This window comes from Lathamus discolor, chromosome 3 (assembly GCF_037157495.1).
Source record: "Lathamus discolor isolate bLatDis1 chromosome 3, bLatDis1.hap1, whole genome shotgun sequence".
Taxonomy (NCBI): domain Eukaryota; kingdom Metazoa; phylum Chordata; class Aves; order Psittaciformes; family Psittacidae; genus Lathamus; species Lathamus discolor.
The window spans coordinates 85,641,879-85,659,504 of NC_088886.1; the positions used below are offsets into that span (position 1 = coordinate 85,641,879).

Sequence of the window (17,626 nt, forward strand, 5' to 3'; positions counted from 1 at the left end):
TTCCATTCTGTGTTAGAATTTGTGGAATATTTCTCATACTTAAAAAATTTGTTAAATAATAATTTTTTTTTCCACTTTAAAAAAAAAAACACAAAAAACGCAGCTATCCCGTCACAGCCTGGTGCTCCTGAAGAAGTGAGTGTTGGCAAGGAACATATCATTATCCAGTGGACAAAACCAGAATCTGATGGTGGCAATGAGATTAAGGACTATCTTGTCGACAAACGTGAAAGGAAAAGTCTGCGCTGGACACGGGTGAACAGAGATTACACAGTTTATGATACCAGACTGAAAGTCACTGGTCTCATGGAAGGCAGCCAGTACCAGTTCCGTGTCACTGCAGTGAATGCTGCTGGGAACAGTGAGCCTAGTGAAGCTTCACAATACATGTTATGTAAAGAACCATCATGTAAGTTACCACATTTAAAACACATTTAATATTTACTTATAATAATGGAACATAAAACGACATTGACACTTTGACTGAGATACCCATAACCACATATGATCTCACTGAACTAGTTAGTTAGAATAAACTAATAAACTTACAAGCAGTTATAGCTAATTTTAAACGCATTTAGCTGTTTAGAAATTGATTTTTACTGTAACATCTTTCCTGCACCAATGTAAAATGCATTTTCTTCTTTTTCACAGATACTCCTGCACAACCTTCAGCTCCAAGAGTCGTGGATACTACTAAGCACAGCATAAGTTTAGCATGGTCAAAGCCCACATATGATGGTGGTGCTGACATCTTAGGCTACGTTCTTGAAATGAAAGAAGAAGGTACTGAACAGTGGTATCGACCACATACAACTGCCACTCTGAGGAATGCTGAGTTCACTGTGACTGGTCTTAAAACAAGCCAGAAATACCAATTTAGAGTTGCTGCTACAAATGTGAATGGTATGAGTGAATTTAGTGAATCATCAGCAGAAATAGAACCTGTGGAAAGAATAGGTAATTTGAAAACTTAATGTATATATTTGAAGGAATAATTATATTTTCCTTTAGAACTTCTAAAAGATTAATTAATTCCATATATCTTACACCCTTCATCAGAAATACCCGAACTTGAACTTGCTGAGGACCTGAAGAAGACAGTTACAGTCAGAGCTGGTGGTTCCCTGCGCCTAATGGTCTCTGTATCTGGCAGACCTGCTCCTGTAATCACATGGAGCAAGCAGGGTGTTGACCTTGTAAGTCGAGCTATTATTGATACTACAGACAGCTACACTCTTCTTGTTGTGGATAAAGTTAATCGGTATGATGCTGGAAAGTACGTCATTGAGGCTGAAAATCAATCAGGAAAAAAATCTGCAACTATTTCTGTAAGAGTGTATGGTAAGTACTGTTACAATTATATATGGGAATTTCATCACTCATAGTGCACATTGCTCAAGAATCATTCACTTCCAAAAGAAGTTTAGTTTAAATAACATGAAAATGTTTGGGAAGTCAGAGAAACAATCTAGTCCAAAGGGAAATGCATAGTTTCTAAAGCTGTGCTAGTTTATAAATCAAATGCCAGAGCTGGGTTGTTTTTTTTTTTATGCGGAAGCAGTGATTGACTGTAAAAGGAAAGGATCCAAAAGGAAGAAAAAAATTTTTTGTTTGTTTGTTTTGTTTTAGATACACCTGGTCCACCAGCTGCAGTGAGAATTAAGGAAGTATCAAAAGATTCTGTGACACTTACTTGGGATATTCCAACTGTTGATGGTGGAGCCCCAGTCAACAATTACATAATTGAGAAACGTGAAGCTTCCATGAGAGCTTACAAGACTGTCACTACCAAATGCAGCAAGACATTTTATAGAGTTACTGGACTTCTAGAAGGAGCTTTGTATTATTTCAGAGTACTACCAGAAAATATTTATGGCATTGGTGAAGCTTGTGAAACATCTGATGCAGTACTCGTATCCGATGTCCCCATGGTACCACAAAAACTTGAGGTGATTGACACCACTAAATCAACTGTTACTCTTGCATGGGAGAAACCACCACATGATGGTGGCAGCAGGTTGACTGGCTATGTTATTGAGGCCAGCAAAGCTGGAACAGAAAGATGGTTGAAGGTAGTGACACTGAAGCCTACTGTCTACGAGCATACAATTATCTCTCTCAATGAAGGTGAACAGTATTTGTTCAGGGTCAGAGCACAGAATCAGAAGGGAGTGTCAGAACCACGAGAGATTGTCACAGCAGTGACAGTACAAGACCAAAAAGGTAGGTATCTACTGTTCAAAAAAAACCAAACAAAAAACCAGAGTGAAGCTTGTATGAAATAAATGTGGCATTTATAAAACGGATGTTTAAATTCTCGTTATTTTCTTTTCTAAGTTTTACCAACAATTGACTTCTCTGGAATACCTCAGAAGACAATTCATGTACCTGCTGGCAAGCCCATTGAATTAGCTGTTCCAATTGAAGGACGACCACCTCCAGCTGCATCTTGGTTCTTTGCTGGTTCTAAATTAAAAGAATCAGAACGCATCAAAGTGGAGACAGTTGCAAAAATGACTAAATTAACTGTGCGTGAGACCACCATACATGACACTGGAGAGTATACACTTGAACTAAAGAACACAACTGGAACAGTTACAGATACGATAAAAGTTATAATCCTCGGTAAGGGTTTATGAAAATAATTGTCCATGCTCTTACTCCATCTGAACTTTGTTACCTCAGCTATACGATTCCTTTTCTCCCCTTTTCTAGACAAACCTGGACCACCTGTTGGACCTATCCGAATTGATGAAGTTGATGCGAATTATGTAATCATATCCTGGGAGCCACCTGAACTGGATGGTGGAGCTACCCTGAGTGGCTATGTGGTAGAACAGCGTGATGCTCACCGTCCTGGATGGCTGCCAGTTTCAGAGTCAGTAACCAGGACAACGTTTAAGTTCACCAGACTTGTTGAAGGTGCAGAATATGTGTTCCGCGTGGCTGCTACAAACCGCTTTGGAATTGGATCTTACCTGCAGTCTGAAATTATAGAATGCAAGAGCAGAATCCGTAAGTCTGACTCTGCTTATTTTCTATCTTTAAAAATAAAAATATATATTTAAATGGGCTTCTATATCCATGCATAGATAATTTTTTCCTAGATGTTACTGTTTCTTTTGCCAGATAAAATGGTACATTATGATGCACAGTATACTTATATTTCCTGAAAAAAAAAATAAAAGACATCCGTAAATCTATATAGATTTTATAGATGCACTGCACAGAACCTGGATGACAAACTTGAATTTTCTGCTCGGGTCTACCATTAGCCTTGAAAAATTTTTTTACCCCGTTACAGAAAACAATACTTCACTGACCTATTTTGTAAAGTACTTTGATATCTGCTGATAAAATGATTTTGATAGGACATCAATATTACATTGTCATTCACAGTATGTTGCATATTGTTAATCTGTAGAATCATTTGATGCTTTCTTCAGTAAGTCTGTTTTATGTTTTTACAGGTATTCCTGGTCCTCCTGGCACTCCAGAGGTGTTTGATATCTCTAGAGATGGCATGACATTAACTTGGTATCCTCCAGAAGATGATGGTGACTCACAGATTACTGGCTATGTTGTGGAACGCAAAGAAGTTAGAGCAGATAGATGGATCCGTGTAAATAAAGTTCCAGTCACTATGACTCGTTACCGTTCCACTGGCTTGGTTGAAGGATTAGAATATGAACATCGAGTCACTGCAATCAATGCCAGAGGCACTGGGAAACCCAGCCGTCCTTCCAAGTCTGCTGTTGCCAGAGATCCAATTGGTAAGTGATTTTCTACATAGATTAAGCACATTCTGGCAGAAGGGAATGATACTAGTAAAAGTTACACTTTTTTTTTTTCTTTTTTCCCTAATTTGGAAATTTATCTGGGTGTATTAACAAATCTGATTCTGACTGGAGAAGACCAAGAAAATATTAGTGAAAAATTTTCATTTTAAGTTTTCCTGCATAAATCCAATAGATGTAATACAGATCATATGTTGCAAGTTAGCATTTGTTGCATCTTTTAAACATTCATTAACAAGATCCCTCTCCCATCTGATCTTCTCTTCCAGCTCCTCCAGGTAAACCACAGAATCCAAGAGTAACTGATACTACAAGAACATCTGTCTCCCTGGCTTGGAGTCCACCAGAAGATGAAGGTGGTTCTAAAGTTACTGGCTACTTAATTGAGATGCAGAAGGTCGATCAATTTGAATGGACCAAATGCAATACCACACCAACCAAGATTCGTGAATACACCTTGACACATCTACCCCAGGGTGCAGAGTACAGATTCCGTGTACTAGCCTGTAATGCTGGCGGACCAGGGGAACCTGCTGATGTGCCAGGAACTGTCAAAATAACAGAAATGCTTGGTAAGACACTTCAAGTCTTAACTCTCATTGAAATTTGTCCTAAAAAAATCTTTGCCTAAGCAGGCATGATTTCATCTGGAAAACAGACATAGCATGAGATGTTAATTTTGTTTGGTTTTTTTTATAGAATATCCTGACTATGAACTTGACGAAAAATACCAGGAAGGTCTCATGGTGAGACAAGGTGGGGTTATCAGACTTACAATACCCATTAAAGGTAAACCCATCCCAATATGCAAATGGACCAAAGAAGGACATGACATCAGCAAGAGAGCCATGATTGCGACTTCTGACACCCACACAGAACTTGTGATCAAAGATGCAGAAAGAGAAGATTCAGGCACCTATGATTTGGCACTTGAAAACAAGTGTGGCAAAAAAGCTGTGTATATTAAAGTCAGAGTGATTGGCATTCCAAATCCACCAGAAGGGCCACTTGAATATGATGATATACAAGCTCGTTCCGTCAGAGTTAGCTGGAGACCTCCCACAGATGATGGTGGTGCAGACATCCTAGGTTACATTGTTGAGAGACGAGAAGTACCGAAGACTGCCTGGTACACTGTTGACTCTAGAGTGAAAGGGACGTCACTAGTGGTGAAAGGGCTAAAAGAAAATGTGGAGTATCACTTCCGTGTTTCTGCTGAAAACCATTTTGGCATTAGCAAATCTCTCAAATCTGAAGAACCAGCAGTGCCAAAGACACCTCTAAGTAAGTCCCCTTTTATATACTTTTAAAAATGATTTTTAATTACTACATTATGGTTCTAAAAGAGAAATAGTATATGCAAACATTTTTTATTCTATGGCACTATTATTTCTATTATTTTTGTTACAATTACAAACAGATCCTCCAGAGCCTCCAAACAACCCACCTGAAGTGCTTGATGTTACAAAGAGTTCTGTCAACTTGTCCTGGGCCAGACCTAAAGATGATGGTGGTTCCCGTGTAACTGGCTACTACATTGAACGTAAAGAGACGTCTACAGAAAAATGGGTCCGGCATAATAAGACACAGATTACCACTACAATGTACACAGTCACAGGACTTGTTCCAGATGCTGAATATCAATTCCGTATCATTGCTCAAAATGACATTGGTGAAAGTGAAGCAAGTCCTCCTTCTGAACCAGTTGTATGCAAGGATCCATTTGGTAAGAAAATGTTTGCATTAACAGATCTTCTGAAGAGCAGCTTAGCGACCTCTAAAGAGGAATTTATTTTCTGTATCTATTTTACTTTTTAGACAAACCAAGCCAACCTGGAGAAATTGAGATCACTTCTATACTTAAGGACAGCATTACATTAGAATGGGAACGACCTGAAAGTGATGGTGGCAAAGAGATCCTTGGCTATTGGGTTGAATATCGCCAGTCTGGAGAAAGCACCTGGAAAAAGTGCAATAAAGAACGCATCAAGGACAGGCAGTTTACAGTAGGAGGTCTACTCGAAGCTACAGAATATGAGTTCCGTGTTTTTGCAGAAAATCAGACTGGCCTCAGCAGACCTCGAAGGACTGCTATGGCAGTGAAAACTAAATTAACATGTAAGCAAAACCATATTGTCATATTTCCTGTGATACTCTGGTGATTTGCTGTGTCATAAACCATGTTGCTGCTGCACTTAACACGCTACCTATTTGTTTTACATGCTATTTGCCAACATGGCTGTCCTAAAGCACAGTCTTTCTAATAGAAGACACACAAGTATAAATGAAAAGTAATTCCCAGTAATACAGTAATAGAGGAAAATTTCATAGTAATCTTAATTATTTTAAAATTTTCTTTGTTGTAGCTGGAGAAGCACCTGCCATCAAAAAAGAAATGCAGGATGTTACAACTAAACTGGGCGAAGCAGCTCAGCTGACATGCCAGATTGTTGGGAGACCTTTGCCTGATATTAAATGGTATCGCTTTGGCAAAGAACTGGTGCAAAGCCGAAAATACAAAATGTCATCTGATGGTCGCAATCATACTCTGACAGTAATGACAGACGAACAGGAGGACGAAGGTCTCTACACTTGTATGGCTACTAACGATGTTGGGGAAATTGAAACTAGTGGCAAGCTATTATTGCAGGCTCCTCCTCAGTTCCACCCTGGCTTCCCATTGAAAGAGAAGTACTATGCAGGTGCAGGTGGCACCCTCCGCCTTCACGTTGTGTACATTGGCCGACCAGTACCAGCAATAACTTGGTTCCATGGCAACAAACCTTTGAGAGGATCAGAAACAGTTACTATTGAGAACACAGAGCATTATACTCATCTTGCTATTAAGAATGTCCAGCACAAGGCTCATGCTGGGAAATACAAAGTGCAACTCAGTAACACATTTGGAACGGTTGACACAGTACTTAACGTGGAAATACAAGGTAATTAGTTTTATTTTCAGTATTTTTGTGGAATATTTTCTCAAATATTTACTGTCAAAATAACTGAAAATTACATGCTCTTTCTTTTACAGATAAGCCAGATAAACCAGTAGGGCCAATTGTTATAGAGTCTATACTGAAGAATTCTGTGGTGATAAGTTGGCAACCACCGGAGGATGATGGAGGTGCTATGATAACCAGTTACATCATAGAGAAACGTGAAGCCAAGGAAGGAGCAGAATGGCAACTTGTATCTTCAAGCATTTCAGGCACAACCTGTAGAATTGTTAACCTAATTGAAAATGCAGGCTATTATTTCCGTGTTTCTGCTCAGAACACATATGGCATTAGTGAAGCACTGGAGGTTTCATCAGTTGTTGTTATGAAGCCTCCATTTGGTAAGTAGATGACAAAATATCAGTTTCTGTGTGCCCCTGTAATTACAAAGGCAAGCTCACTTTTGTTTTTGCACTTTTTCATTCTTTACAGAAAAACCAGGACCACCCGGTCAGCCAGCAGTAAGTGCTGTCACAAAGGATTCTTGTGTTGTCTCATGGAAGCCACCTGCAAGTGATGGCGGTGCAAAGATTAGAACTTATTATCTCGAGAAGCGTGAGAAAAAACAGAACAAGTGGATTTCTGTTACAACAGATGAAATTCGTGAAACAGTCTATTCTGTGAAAGATCTTATTGAAGGTCTTGAATACGAGTTCCGTGTCAAATGTGAAAATCTTGGTGGTGAAAGTGAGTGGAGTGAGGTATCACAACCAGTCACTCCAAAATCTGATGTACCAATTAAAGCTCCACATTTCAAGGAAGAACTGAGGAATCTGAATGTGAAATTCCAAGCTAATGCCACATTTGTCTGCAAAGTCACTGGTCATCCTAAACCAATTGTCAAGTGGTACAGACAGGGCAAAGAAATCATGCCAGATGGTGAAAAGATCAAGATACAGGAATTCAAGGGTGGATATCACCAGCTGGTCATCACAAATGTAACAGATGATGATGCCACAGTATATCAAGTTAGAGCTACCAACCAAGGAGGATCTGTGTCTGGGACTGCCTCTTTGGATGTTGAAGGTGAATGAAGGGTGTCTATTCCTAAGACAAAGCCTTATTAAGCTTTGACTATTTAGACTGCTGGTGCTCTTCTCATGTGCTTTTGGTCATGTGTTGCTTTTTCTTTCTCTTTCTATTCCAGTTCCTGCAAAGATTCACTTGCCCAAAAATCTGGAAGGCATGGGAGCTGTTCATGCCCTACGAGGGGAAGTAGTGAGCATCAAGATTCCATTCAGTGGCAAGCCAACCCCTGTGATCACATGGCAGAAGGGACAAGACCTCATTGATACTAATGGACACTACCAAGTCATTGTTACGCGATCATTCACATCTCTTGTTTTCCCAAATGGTGTTGACAGAAAAGATGCAGGGTTTTACATTGTTTGTGCCAAAAATAGATTTGGAATCGACCAAAAAACAGTTGAATTAGATGTAGCTGATGTGCCTGATCCACCCAGAGGTTTGAAAGTAACTGACATTTCAAGGGATTCAGTTAATTTAACCTGGAATGAACCAGCTACTGATGGTGGAAGCAGAATCATAAACTACATCATTGAGAAACGTGCTACAACAGCAGAGCAATGGATTCGTGTTGCACAGGCTCGTGATACACGGTACACAGTGGTGAACCTGTTTGGCAAAACCACCTACCAGTTCCGTGTAATTGCAGAAAACAAGTTTGGTCAAAGCCAGCCTTCTGAACCTACTGATCCAATTATAACAAAAGAAGATAAGACCAGGGTAATGAACTATGATGAAGAAGTTGATGAGACCAGAGAAGTCACCACAGACAAAGCAGCTCACTATTCTACAAAGGAACTCTATAACAGATACATGATTGCAGAAGAGCTTGGACGTGGGCAGTTTGGCATTGTACACCGCTGTGTTGAAGCAGTTTCAAAGAAGACTTACCTGGCTAAGTTTGTCAAAGTAAAGGGTGCTGACCAAGTTTTGGTAAAGAAAGAAATTTCCATTCTTAACATTGCTAGGCACCGAAATATCCTGTATCTTCATGAATCATTTGAGAGCCTAGAAGAATTGGTCATGATCTTTGAATTCATTTCTGGAGTTGACATCTTTGAAAGAATCAGCACAGCTTCATTTGAACTTAATGAAAGAGAAATAGTAAGTTATGTACGCCAGGTCTGTGATGCACTAGAATTTTTGCATCGCCATAGCATTGGACATTTTGATATTAAGCCAGACAACATTATATATGTCACAAGAAGAAGCTCTGCAGTTAAAATTGTTGAATTTGGTCAAGCCAGACAACTGAAGCCTGGAGACAGCTTCAGGCTCCAGTTCACCTCTCCTGAATATTATGCACCTGAAGTACATCATCATGATTTAGTCAGTACAGCTACTGACATGTGGTCAGTTGGTGCTCTAACATACATACTTCTCAGTGGCATCAATCCTTTCATTGCCGAAACAAACCAACAAGTTATTGAAAATATTCTGAATGCTGAATACAACTTTGATGATGAAGCATTCAAAGACATAAGCATTGAGGCCATGGACTTCATTGATCGCCTACTAGTAAAGGAAAGAAAAGCTCGGATGACAGCTGCTGAAGCACTTAACCATGTATGGCTAAAACAGCAAACAGAAAAGACCAGCACTAAAGTCATCAAGACCTTGAGGCACAGGCGTTACTACCAAACCCTAGTAAAGAAGGAGTGGAACACAGTTGTTTCAGTAGCCCGTATTTCCTGTGGAGGCGCGATTAGATCTCAGAAAGGCATAACAGTAGCTAAAGTTAAAGTTGCGCCAATAGACATTGGTCCCATCACTGGGCAGATAAAGCATGCTGTTGTGGAAGAAGGAGGGCATGCCAAATATGTATGTAGGATTGAAAACTATGATCAGTCCACACAAGTCACATGGTACTTTGGTATGAGGCAATTAGAAAGCAGTGAGAAATATGAAATCAAATATGAAGAAGGTGTGGCAACTATGTATGTCAAAGATGTTTCTAAATCTGATGATGGTACCTACAGATGCAAAGTAGTAAATGACTATGGAGAAGACAGCTCTTACGCAGAACTTTTTGTTAAAGGAGTGAGAGAAATTTCTGAGCACTACAGATGCAGAACTGTTAGGAAAGTGAAACGACGGGTTGATACTATGAGACTATTAGAACGTCCACCAGAATTCACCTTGCCTTTGTACAACCGCACTGCATACATTGGAGAAAATGTCAGGTTTGGAGTAACTATAACAGTTCACCCAGAACCTCGAATAACCTGGTTCAAATCAGGCCAGAAAATCAAACCTGGTGATGATGATAGGAAGTATACTTTTGAATCAGATAAAGGTCTTTATCAACTCGTGATCAATAATGTCACTGAAGAGGATGATGCTGAATACAGTATTGTGGCACGCAATAAATATGGTGAAGACAGCTGCAAAGCTAAGCTGACTGTGATTCCACATCCACCGCCAGCAGATGCCACACTAAGGCCAATGTTTAAAAGACTGCTGGCAAATGCTGAATGTCAAGAAGGCCAAAATGTCAGTTTTGAGATCAGGGTATCTGGTGTACCAAAACCAACGCTGAAATGGGAGAAAGATGGTCAACCTCTATCCTTTGGTCCTAACTTCGATATAATTCATGAAGGTTTAGATTATTATGCTTTGCATATCAGAGATACTTTACCTGAAGACAGCGGTTATTACAGAGTTACTGCCACAAACAGTGCTGGATCTACAAGCTGCCAGGCTTATCTAAAAGTTGAACGCTTGAAATATGTCAAGCGTGAGTACAAGTCTGAAGAAGAGAGGGAAAAGCATGTACAAAGGCAAATTGACAAGACCTTACGAATGGCAGAGATCCTTTCTGGTGCTGAAGCTGTTCCACTTACACAGACTGCACAAGAGGCTCTCAGGGAAGCTGCTATCTTATATAAACCAGCTGTTAGCACTAAGACTGTCAAAGGTGAATATGAAATTAAGAAAGAAGAAAAGAAGGAAGAAAGAAAACTTCGTATGCCCTATGAGGTCCCAGAGCCTCGCAAACATGTGCGCACTACTCTTGAGGAAGATCAGAACATTAAACACTTTGTGCCTCTGTCAGACATGAAATGGTACAAGAGGCTGCGAGACCAGTACGAAATGCCAGGAAAAATTGAGAGAACTGTTCAGAAACGCCAGAAACGGATACGTCTTTCCAGGTGGGAGCAATTTTATGTGATGCCACTGCCACGTGTTTCTGATCAATATAAGCCTAAATGGCGCATACCAAAGCTAACACAAGATGATCTGGAAATTGTGAGACCAGCACGTCGGCGTATCCCATCTCCAGACTATGAGTATTACTATAGACCAAGAAGGCGATCACTTGGTGACTTGTCTGATGAGGAATTACTCCTGCCTATTGATGACTATTTAGCCATGAAAAGAACTGAAGAGGAAAGACTGCGCCTTGAAGAAGAGCTAGAGTTGGGCTTTTCTGCTTCCCCTCCAAGCAGAAGCCCTCCACGCTTTGAACTTTCTGCCCTTCGGTACTCTACTGAAGCAGCACAGGTCAGTTCAGAGGAAGAAAGAAAGAGACAGCTGAGGTATTCAAGCTATCACATCCCAACTAAAGCTGAGACCAGTGCTACCTATGCAGAGCTTCGTCAACGTCACGACAGGGCTGCCTACAGACCACCTAAACAAAAGCAAAGGATAATGGCTGAAAGAGAGGATGAAGAATTGCTCCGTCCTGTTGGCACTGCTCAACGACTCTCTGAATACAGGAGTGAGCTCGAATACATGGCAGAGGAGGAAAAGAGCAGACTCAGAAGAAGGAGGGAAAGAGAAATAACTGAGATTACATCAGAAGAAGAAGAAGAAATAGAAATGGTGCAACAGGTTCACAGGGAATTTTCACCTCCCTCTAGATTACTAAGGAGAAGAAGATCTCTTTCTCCAACTTACATTGAGTTGATGCGTCCTGTATCTGAATTAATACGGCCTCGCTCACGGCCTCCTGAAGAAAGTGAGAGAAGATCCCCGACACCAGAGAGAACTCGACCACGTTCACCTAGCCCAGTTTCTAGTGAAAGATCACTCTCTCGGTTTGAGAGGATGGCACGATTTGATATCTTTTCCAGGTATGAGTCCATGAAATCTGCTTTGAAAACTCAGAAAACGATGGAAAGGAAATACGAAGTACTTACTCAACAGCCTTTCACCCTTGACCATGCTCCTCGCATTACCCTGAGAATGCGCTCACACCGGGTACCCTGTGGCCATAATACCAGGTTCATTCTAAATGTCCAGTCAAAACCAACTGCCGAAGTGAAGTGGTACCATAATGGTATTGAGCTCCAGGAAAGCAGTAAGATACATTTTACTAATACCAGTGGTGTATTAACTCTGGAGATTCTTGACTGCCACATTGATGACAGTGGAACATACCGGGCTGTATGCACAAACTACAAAGGGGAATGCTCTGATTATGCAACACTAGATGTTACTGGAGGAGATTACATTACATACTCTTCCCAGCGGAGAGATGAGGAAGTACCAAGGTCAATTTTACCTGACTTGACAAAAACAGAGGCATATGCAGTCTCCTCATTTAAGAAAGCATCTGCTACAGAAGCAAGTTCCTCAGTAAGAGAGGTTAAATCAGAAATGTCAGCAACAAGAGAATCACTCTTATCATATGAACACTATGCTGCTTCTGAAGAAAAACTCACGGCAGCTGAAGAAAAGTCATTGGAGGAAAGGACTGTACACAAGGCATTTAAAAGCACTCTACCCGCAACAATCCTTACAAAGCCACGGTCAATCACAGTTTCTGAAGGGGAGACTGCAAGATTTTCCTGTGATGTCGATGGTGAACCAGCACCAATAATAACATGGTTCCATGCAGGTCAACCCATTGTTTCTTCAAGGCGCTTCCAAGTAACACGAACACAGTACAAGTCTACTTTTGAAATTACTTCTGTCCAGATGTCCGATGAGGGAAGTTACACTGTTGTGGTGGAAAACTCTGAAGGAAGGCAGGAAGCACATTTCACTTTGACCATTCAAAGAACAAAAATTCCTGAAAAAACTATTGCAGCACCTCCAACAGTCAAATCTCCTGAGCCTCGTGTAAAGTCTCCAGAGCCAGTTAAGTCTCCAAAACGAGTAAAATCTCCTGAACCTATCAGCAGCCCCCCAAAAGCAAAGTCACCACCTGCAGATAAAACAGTACCAGCAGAGAAACTACAATTACCAGCTGCCTCTCCACCAAAGATAAAACAGCATCTGAAAGCAGAAACTCTTGGAGATAAGGTGAAGTTATCCTGTGCAGTTGAAAGCAATGTTTTAAGTGTCAGAGAAGTGGCTTGGTATAAGGATGGCAAAAAACTAAAAGAAGACCATCATTTCAAGTTTCATTATGCAGCAGATGGCACCTATGAGCTCAAAATCCATGATCTCATGGAATCTGATAAAGGAGAATACACCTGTGAAATCATTGGGGAAGGAGGTGTTTCGAAAACTAACTTCCAGTTTACTGGCCAAGTATTTAAAAATATCCACTCCCAAGTAAGAGGTGCATCTGAAGCTCACAGATCAGTTCAGAAAGAAGATGAGTTGCTTGCAGTTTCTTCCCAGAAGAAATCAGCAGTGGCAACTGAAGAAAAAGCAGCCATTGAAGAAGTCATTAAGAAGTCAATTGTTACTGAAGATGTCAAACAATTGAAAGCAGAAATTAAAGCATCTTCAACTAAAATGACAGTGTCCGAAGGGCAGAAAGTGACATTGAAAGCCAACATTCCTGGTGCCTCTGAAGTAAAATGGGTGCTGAATGGAATGGAGCTGAGAAATTCAGATGATTACAGATACGGTGTTTCTGGAAGTGATCACACACTAACTATCAAAAAGGCTAGTAGTAAAGATGAAGGTATCCTCACCTGTGAGGGTAAGACTGATGAAGGCATTATTAAATGCCAGTACGTTCTTACCTTCTCTAAGGAGCGATCCAATGAGCCAGCATTTATCATGCAGCCTAAGTCTCAAAATGTCAATGAAGGACAAGATGTATTGTTCACCTGTGAAGTTTCTGGGGATCCCTCTCCTGAAATTGAGTGGTTTAAGAATAATCAACCTGTAAGTATTTATTTAATATATCTACTAGAAAAATCAGAATTATTCATAAAACTGATCCTAATGAAAACATTCTTTTCCCCTCCACAGATTGCTGTTTCATCGCACATCAGAGTAACGCGCTCTAAAAACATATATTCTCTTGAGATTCAAAATGCAGCAGTAAGTGACACTGGAAAATACACAGTCAAAGCAAAAAATTACCATGGGCAGTGTTCTGCTACAGCATCTTTGACTGTACTCCGTAAGTTCGTTCTCTGGGTCTTGTGTTCAGACTAATCACAACTTTTTGCTGTCGGGTGTCTACAAAAATTACTTATGATAAACAACACAGGTAATGTTGATTTAGGTATCTTAATGATTTCCTATTTCTTTTGTATATTATCTACACAGTACTAAAACAGCATTAGAAATCTTTATAACATCCACAGAGGAGTACATAGATGCTCTATTACATCAACAAATGCATGTTAATGGAAGGCGATGAGCATTCGTTCTAGGGTGACTGTGCTAAGACCTTGGTGCTGGCAATTACTCTTTCCTCATTTACTGACAGAACCTGTTCCAACAAAACAAAACAATTCCAGTTAAAAAATTTTATAAGATAACTGAACTGGGTTTAGCATTTTATTTGCTGCATCATATCCCAGTTCCTAGCACCAAGGAGTTGCTATGATTTGCTTGTATGACTGTGCTTGGGTTTGGAGGAAAGCTGCAGTGATTGAACTTTTCTGTTGCCTTTTGTAGCTACAGAGCAATGCAGTGAAATACAGACTTTCCTATATCATGCTTGTAAGAACTTGAAGATGTTTCACAATTTCTACAAACATGGACTGAACACACACAAATTCTCAATGTCTAATTCTAGTAATGGTTCTAATAGGAAATTCTGTGTGATAAACTGTTTCTTCATAAGCATGATTTTCCTTCAAGCTTACACATCCTAGTAACTGTTCCATTTTCTACTTACCTATTTCAGTTATAAATTACTCTTTGTGATTTTGACATCTTGAATCAAATTATTGTAAATAGTACTATATTCCACTGCAGTTTTCCATGGAAAGCAAACTATGGTGTCTCTTCATTTCTGTAAAATTAACCATACAGAACTGCATGACTTTGTTAACATGACATTATTGGTTTTTCCTTCTGTCTTTGCAATGCTCCTCAGCTCTAATTGAAGAACCACCAAAAGAGGTAGTATTGAAGACAAGTGGCGACGCAAGCATGCACGAAAGTTTTTCTTCTCAGTCCTTTCAAATGGCTTCTTCTAAACAAGAGGCTTCATTCAGCAGTTTCAGCAGTAGCAGCATGACTGAAATGAAATTTGCCAGCATGTCTGCCAAAAGCATGTCCTCCATGAAAGAATCCTTTGTAGAGATGAGCTCCAGCAGTATTATGGGGAAATCTAGCATGGCTCAACTGGAGAGTTCAACTAGTAAAATGCTTAAATCGGGTCTGAGAGGTGAGCAATACAATTACTAGTAGATTTAGTGCTTCAGATACCCTGAAGTAGTACTCAGAATAGACTTGCTGCATGGCCTAGTAGAAAGACTAACTTGGTATTCTGTTTTGTAAAGGAGTACCACCCAAAATTGAAGCTCTTCCATCTGATATCAGCATTGATGAAGGAAAAGTTCTCACAGTATCTTGTGCCTTTTCGGGTGAACCAGCTCCTGAAATAACATGGTACTGCGGAGGGAGAAAAATTACTAGTCAGGACCAGCAAGGCAGATTCCACATTGAAACCAGTGAAGATCTAACCACCCTGATCATCATGGATGTCCAGAAGAACGACGGTGGACTTTATACTCTGAATTTAGCAAATGAATTTGGTACTGATTCTGCCACTGTGAATATTAATATTCGATCAATTTAGAGAGCTTGATCTGTATAATTTACACTTGTCTTTTTACAAGTGATTCATATATGGACTGAAATATCTGATCTGTAAATATAAAAAAAAATATTTTTGTACCTACCTAAATGAGACAAAGTCCAGAGCTATACATTATGACTTATAGTCATTATTGACCTAAGAATTTTAAACACTTTTTTTTCACTGACATGTACATACTGTATATAGCCGAAGTTAACGGTTATGAAGTTTTGTACCATTTATTTTATGACATTTTGAAACGTAACTTTTGAAACTAACAGTTGGCAGGAGAAAGTTTCCTAGCAAACGACTACCCTGCTCAACATTTAACTAATTTTTGCGCCTCAACTCATTGTTGATGTCTAAGAATGCCTCAACAGGTAGAGAGGCTCCCTGTTGAAGATTACCTAAACCTAAGAGATGATACTGTGCATAGTATTTCATACATGCACAAATACTTATGTTGAATCAGAAATGTAAGGCATTGGTGATGTTTGCAATTACCCTCCTGTAAGCATTGCTTTAATGTTTTACGTTGGATCTGAATATGTCATAATTTCCATACCTGACTGACTATTTTTGGACAAAGTGCAAGCGGCCAGCACTTCGTTCACCCACCATCTGTGTACTGTTTCTGACACACTGACTGCCTGAATAGCTTTAAAAAAGTAACATCACCTGGCCATCCCCTTAATCAACAAAGCTATTGAGGTACTCAAGTGCAGCAGCAGTACCCCCTCTCGGAGGTTCGTAGGATGCAGTGACTGAGTGTGTGGTAGTATTAGACATCCAGTAGTCACTCCCAGGCAACTAAGCAATGAACCACAGTTTGAAAACAAACTGTTGTTACAACAACAAATATCCTGAGCACTTCAATTTGCTTTAGTTTTCCTAATGTAGTAATAAATCTTGTTAGCTGTTGAACCTCCTTGAGATAGAATTGTTCATTTGAAATAAAGCATGCTTTCTGCACCATATTTCCTGCAAGTCCTTGGTTTTTATTTACTATGCTCTATTTTTACAGTTCCTGTACTACACTACAAGAAGAGTTGCTGAAAGAAAATACAAGGTAGCAGTACAGTTCTCCAATATAAACCAGGTAGCTAACTAGCTGTTGAAAATCCAGCCATCTATCAGAAACAGCCTGGCCACCACAAGGAAGTCAGACTGAAAAAAATGTCAGACTAAGTTTCCACCATGGGCTCATCATCAATGAAGGATAATTTCTAGCACATCCCTAAACATTATGCTGTTCTTATTATCCCTCTGTTCAGTGAATTTACAGGCCTTTCATTACATCCTGTACACATAAATTGCAAATCTCTCTTCTTTATAGCTGGTCTCTGCTGAAAGTGGTTAAAAAACTGCCTCTAGGAAACCTGACTATTGCCTCCTTTTTTTGGCAGCTGCAACTAGTACAGACTAATGGCCCTAACTGCCCTGACCTAGAAGTTCTCACCTACCACAGGTGATGAAGGGCACATGCCCCATCAGTTCTCCATCCCTCAAGTCGGCTGACATACCTATAGAAGAAAAGCCTGTTTTTGCATTCCTGGAAGGGAATCACAAATCCCATGCAGGCAGGGCACGATTTTGGTTATCTATGGGAAGCGTATCAAGTTCAAAGGAGCAACTCTGCTTCTAGAATTCATTCTGGTCAGTAGGAAAAGCTTGGGAGATTTTTTCTTAATTTCCTGTAAACTAATCTCCAGATCTACTGATCTCCAGAGGTCCCTTCCAACCTTTACAATTCTGGGATACTGTGATATACTATCAACCACTAGCTATCCAAACAATGCAGGAAAAGCTAATAAATGCGGATGAAACAAGGACTGAAGTAAAAATAAGGATTTTGA

At 39.9% G+C, this 17,626-nt stretch overlaps 1 protein-coding gene across 5 annotated transcripts in view; it reads left to right on the forward strand.

The window, feature by feature from the left end:
- Positions 1-16,747, forward strand: part of TTN (titin) — a 247,435-nt gene extending 230,688 nt beyond the window's left edge. For all 5 annotated transcript variants that reach the window (XM_065670238.1, XM_065670240.1, XM_065670239.1 and 2 more), the window contains 18 exons: positions 104-409; positions 655-960; positions 1,063-1,344; positions 1,633-2,226; positions 2,341-2,628; positions 2,719-3,018; positions 3,474-3,776; positions 4,070-4,372; positions 4,500-5,084; positions 5,221-5,526; positions 5,619-5,918; positions 6,167-6,742; positions 6,835-7,140; positions 7,232-7,825; positions 7,947-13,894; positions 13,982-14,135; positions 15,063-15,356; positions 15,472-16,747. In XM_065670238.1, coding sequence (XP_065526310.1) covers positions 104-409; positions 655-960; positions 1,063-1,344; positions 1,633-2,226; positions 2,341-2,628; positions 2,719-3,018; positions 3,474-3,776; positions 4,070-4,372; positions 4,500-5,084; positions 5,221-5,526; positions 5,619-5,918; positions 6,167-6,742; positions 6,835-7,140; positions 7,232-7,825; positions 7,947-13,894; positions 13,982-14,135; positions 15,063-15,356; positions 15,472-15,770 — 12,044 coding nt within the window. In that variant the 3' untranslated portion in view covers positions 15,771-16,747. The remainder of the gene's footprint in view (positions 1-103; positions 410-654; positions 961-1,062; positions 1,345-1,632; positions 2,227-2,340; positions 2,629-2,718; positions 3,019-3,473; positions 3,777-4,069; positions 4,373-4,499; positions 5,085-5,220; positions 5,527-5,618; positions 5,919-6,166; positions 6,743-6,834; positions 7,141-7,231; positions 7,826-7,946; positions 13,895-13,981; positions 14,136-15,062; positions 15,357-15,471) is intronic.
- The last annotated feature ends 879 nt before the right edge of the window (positions 16,748-17,626 follow it).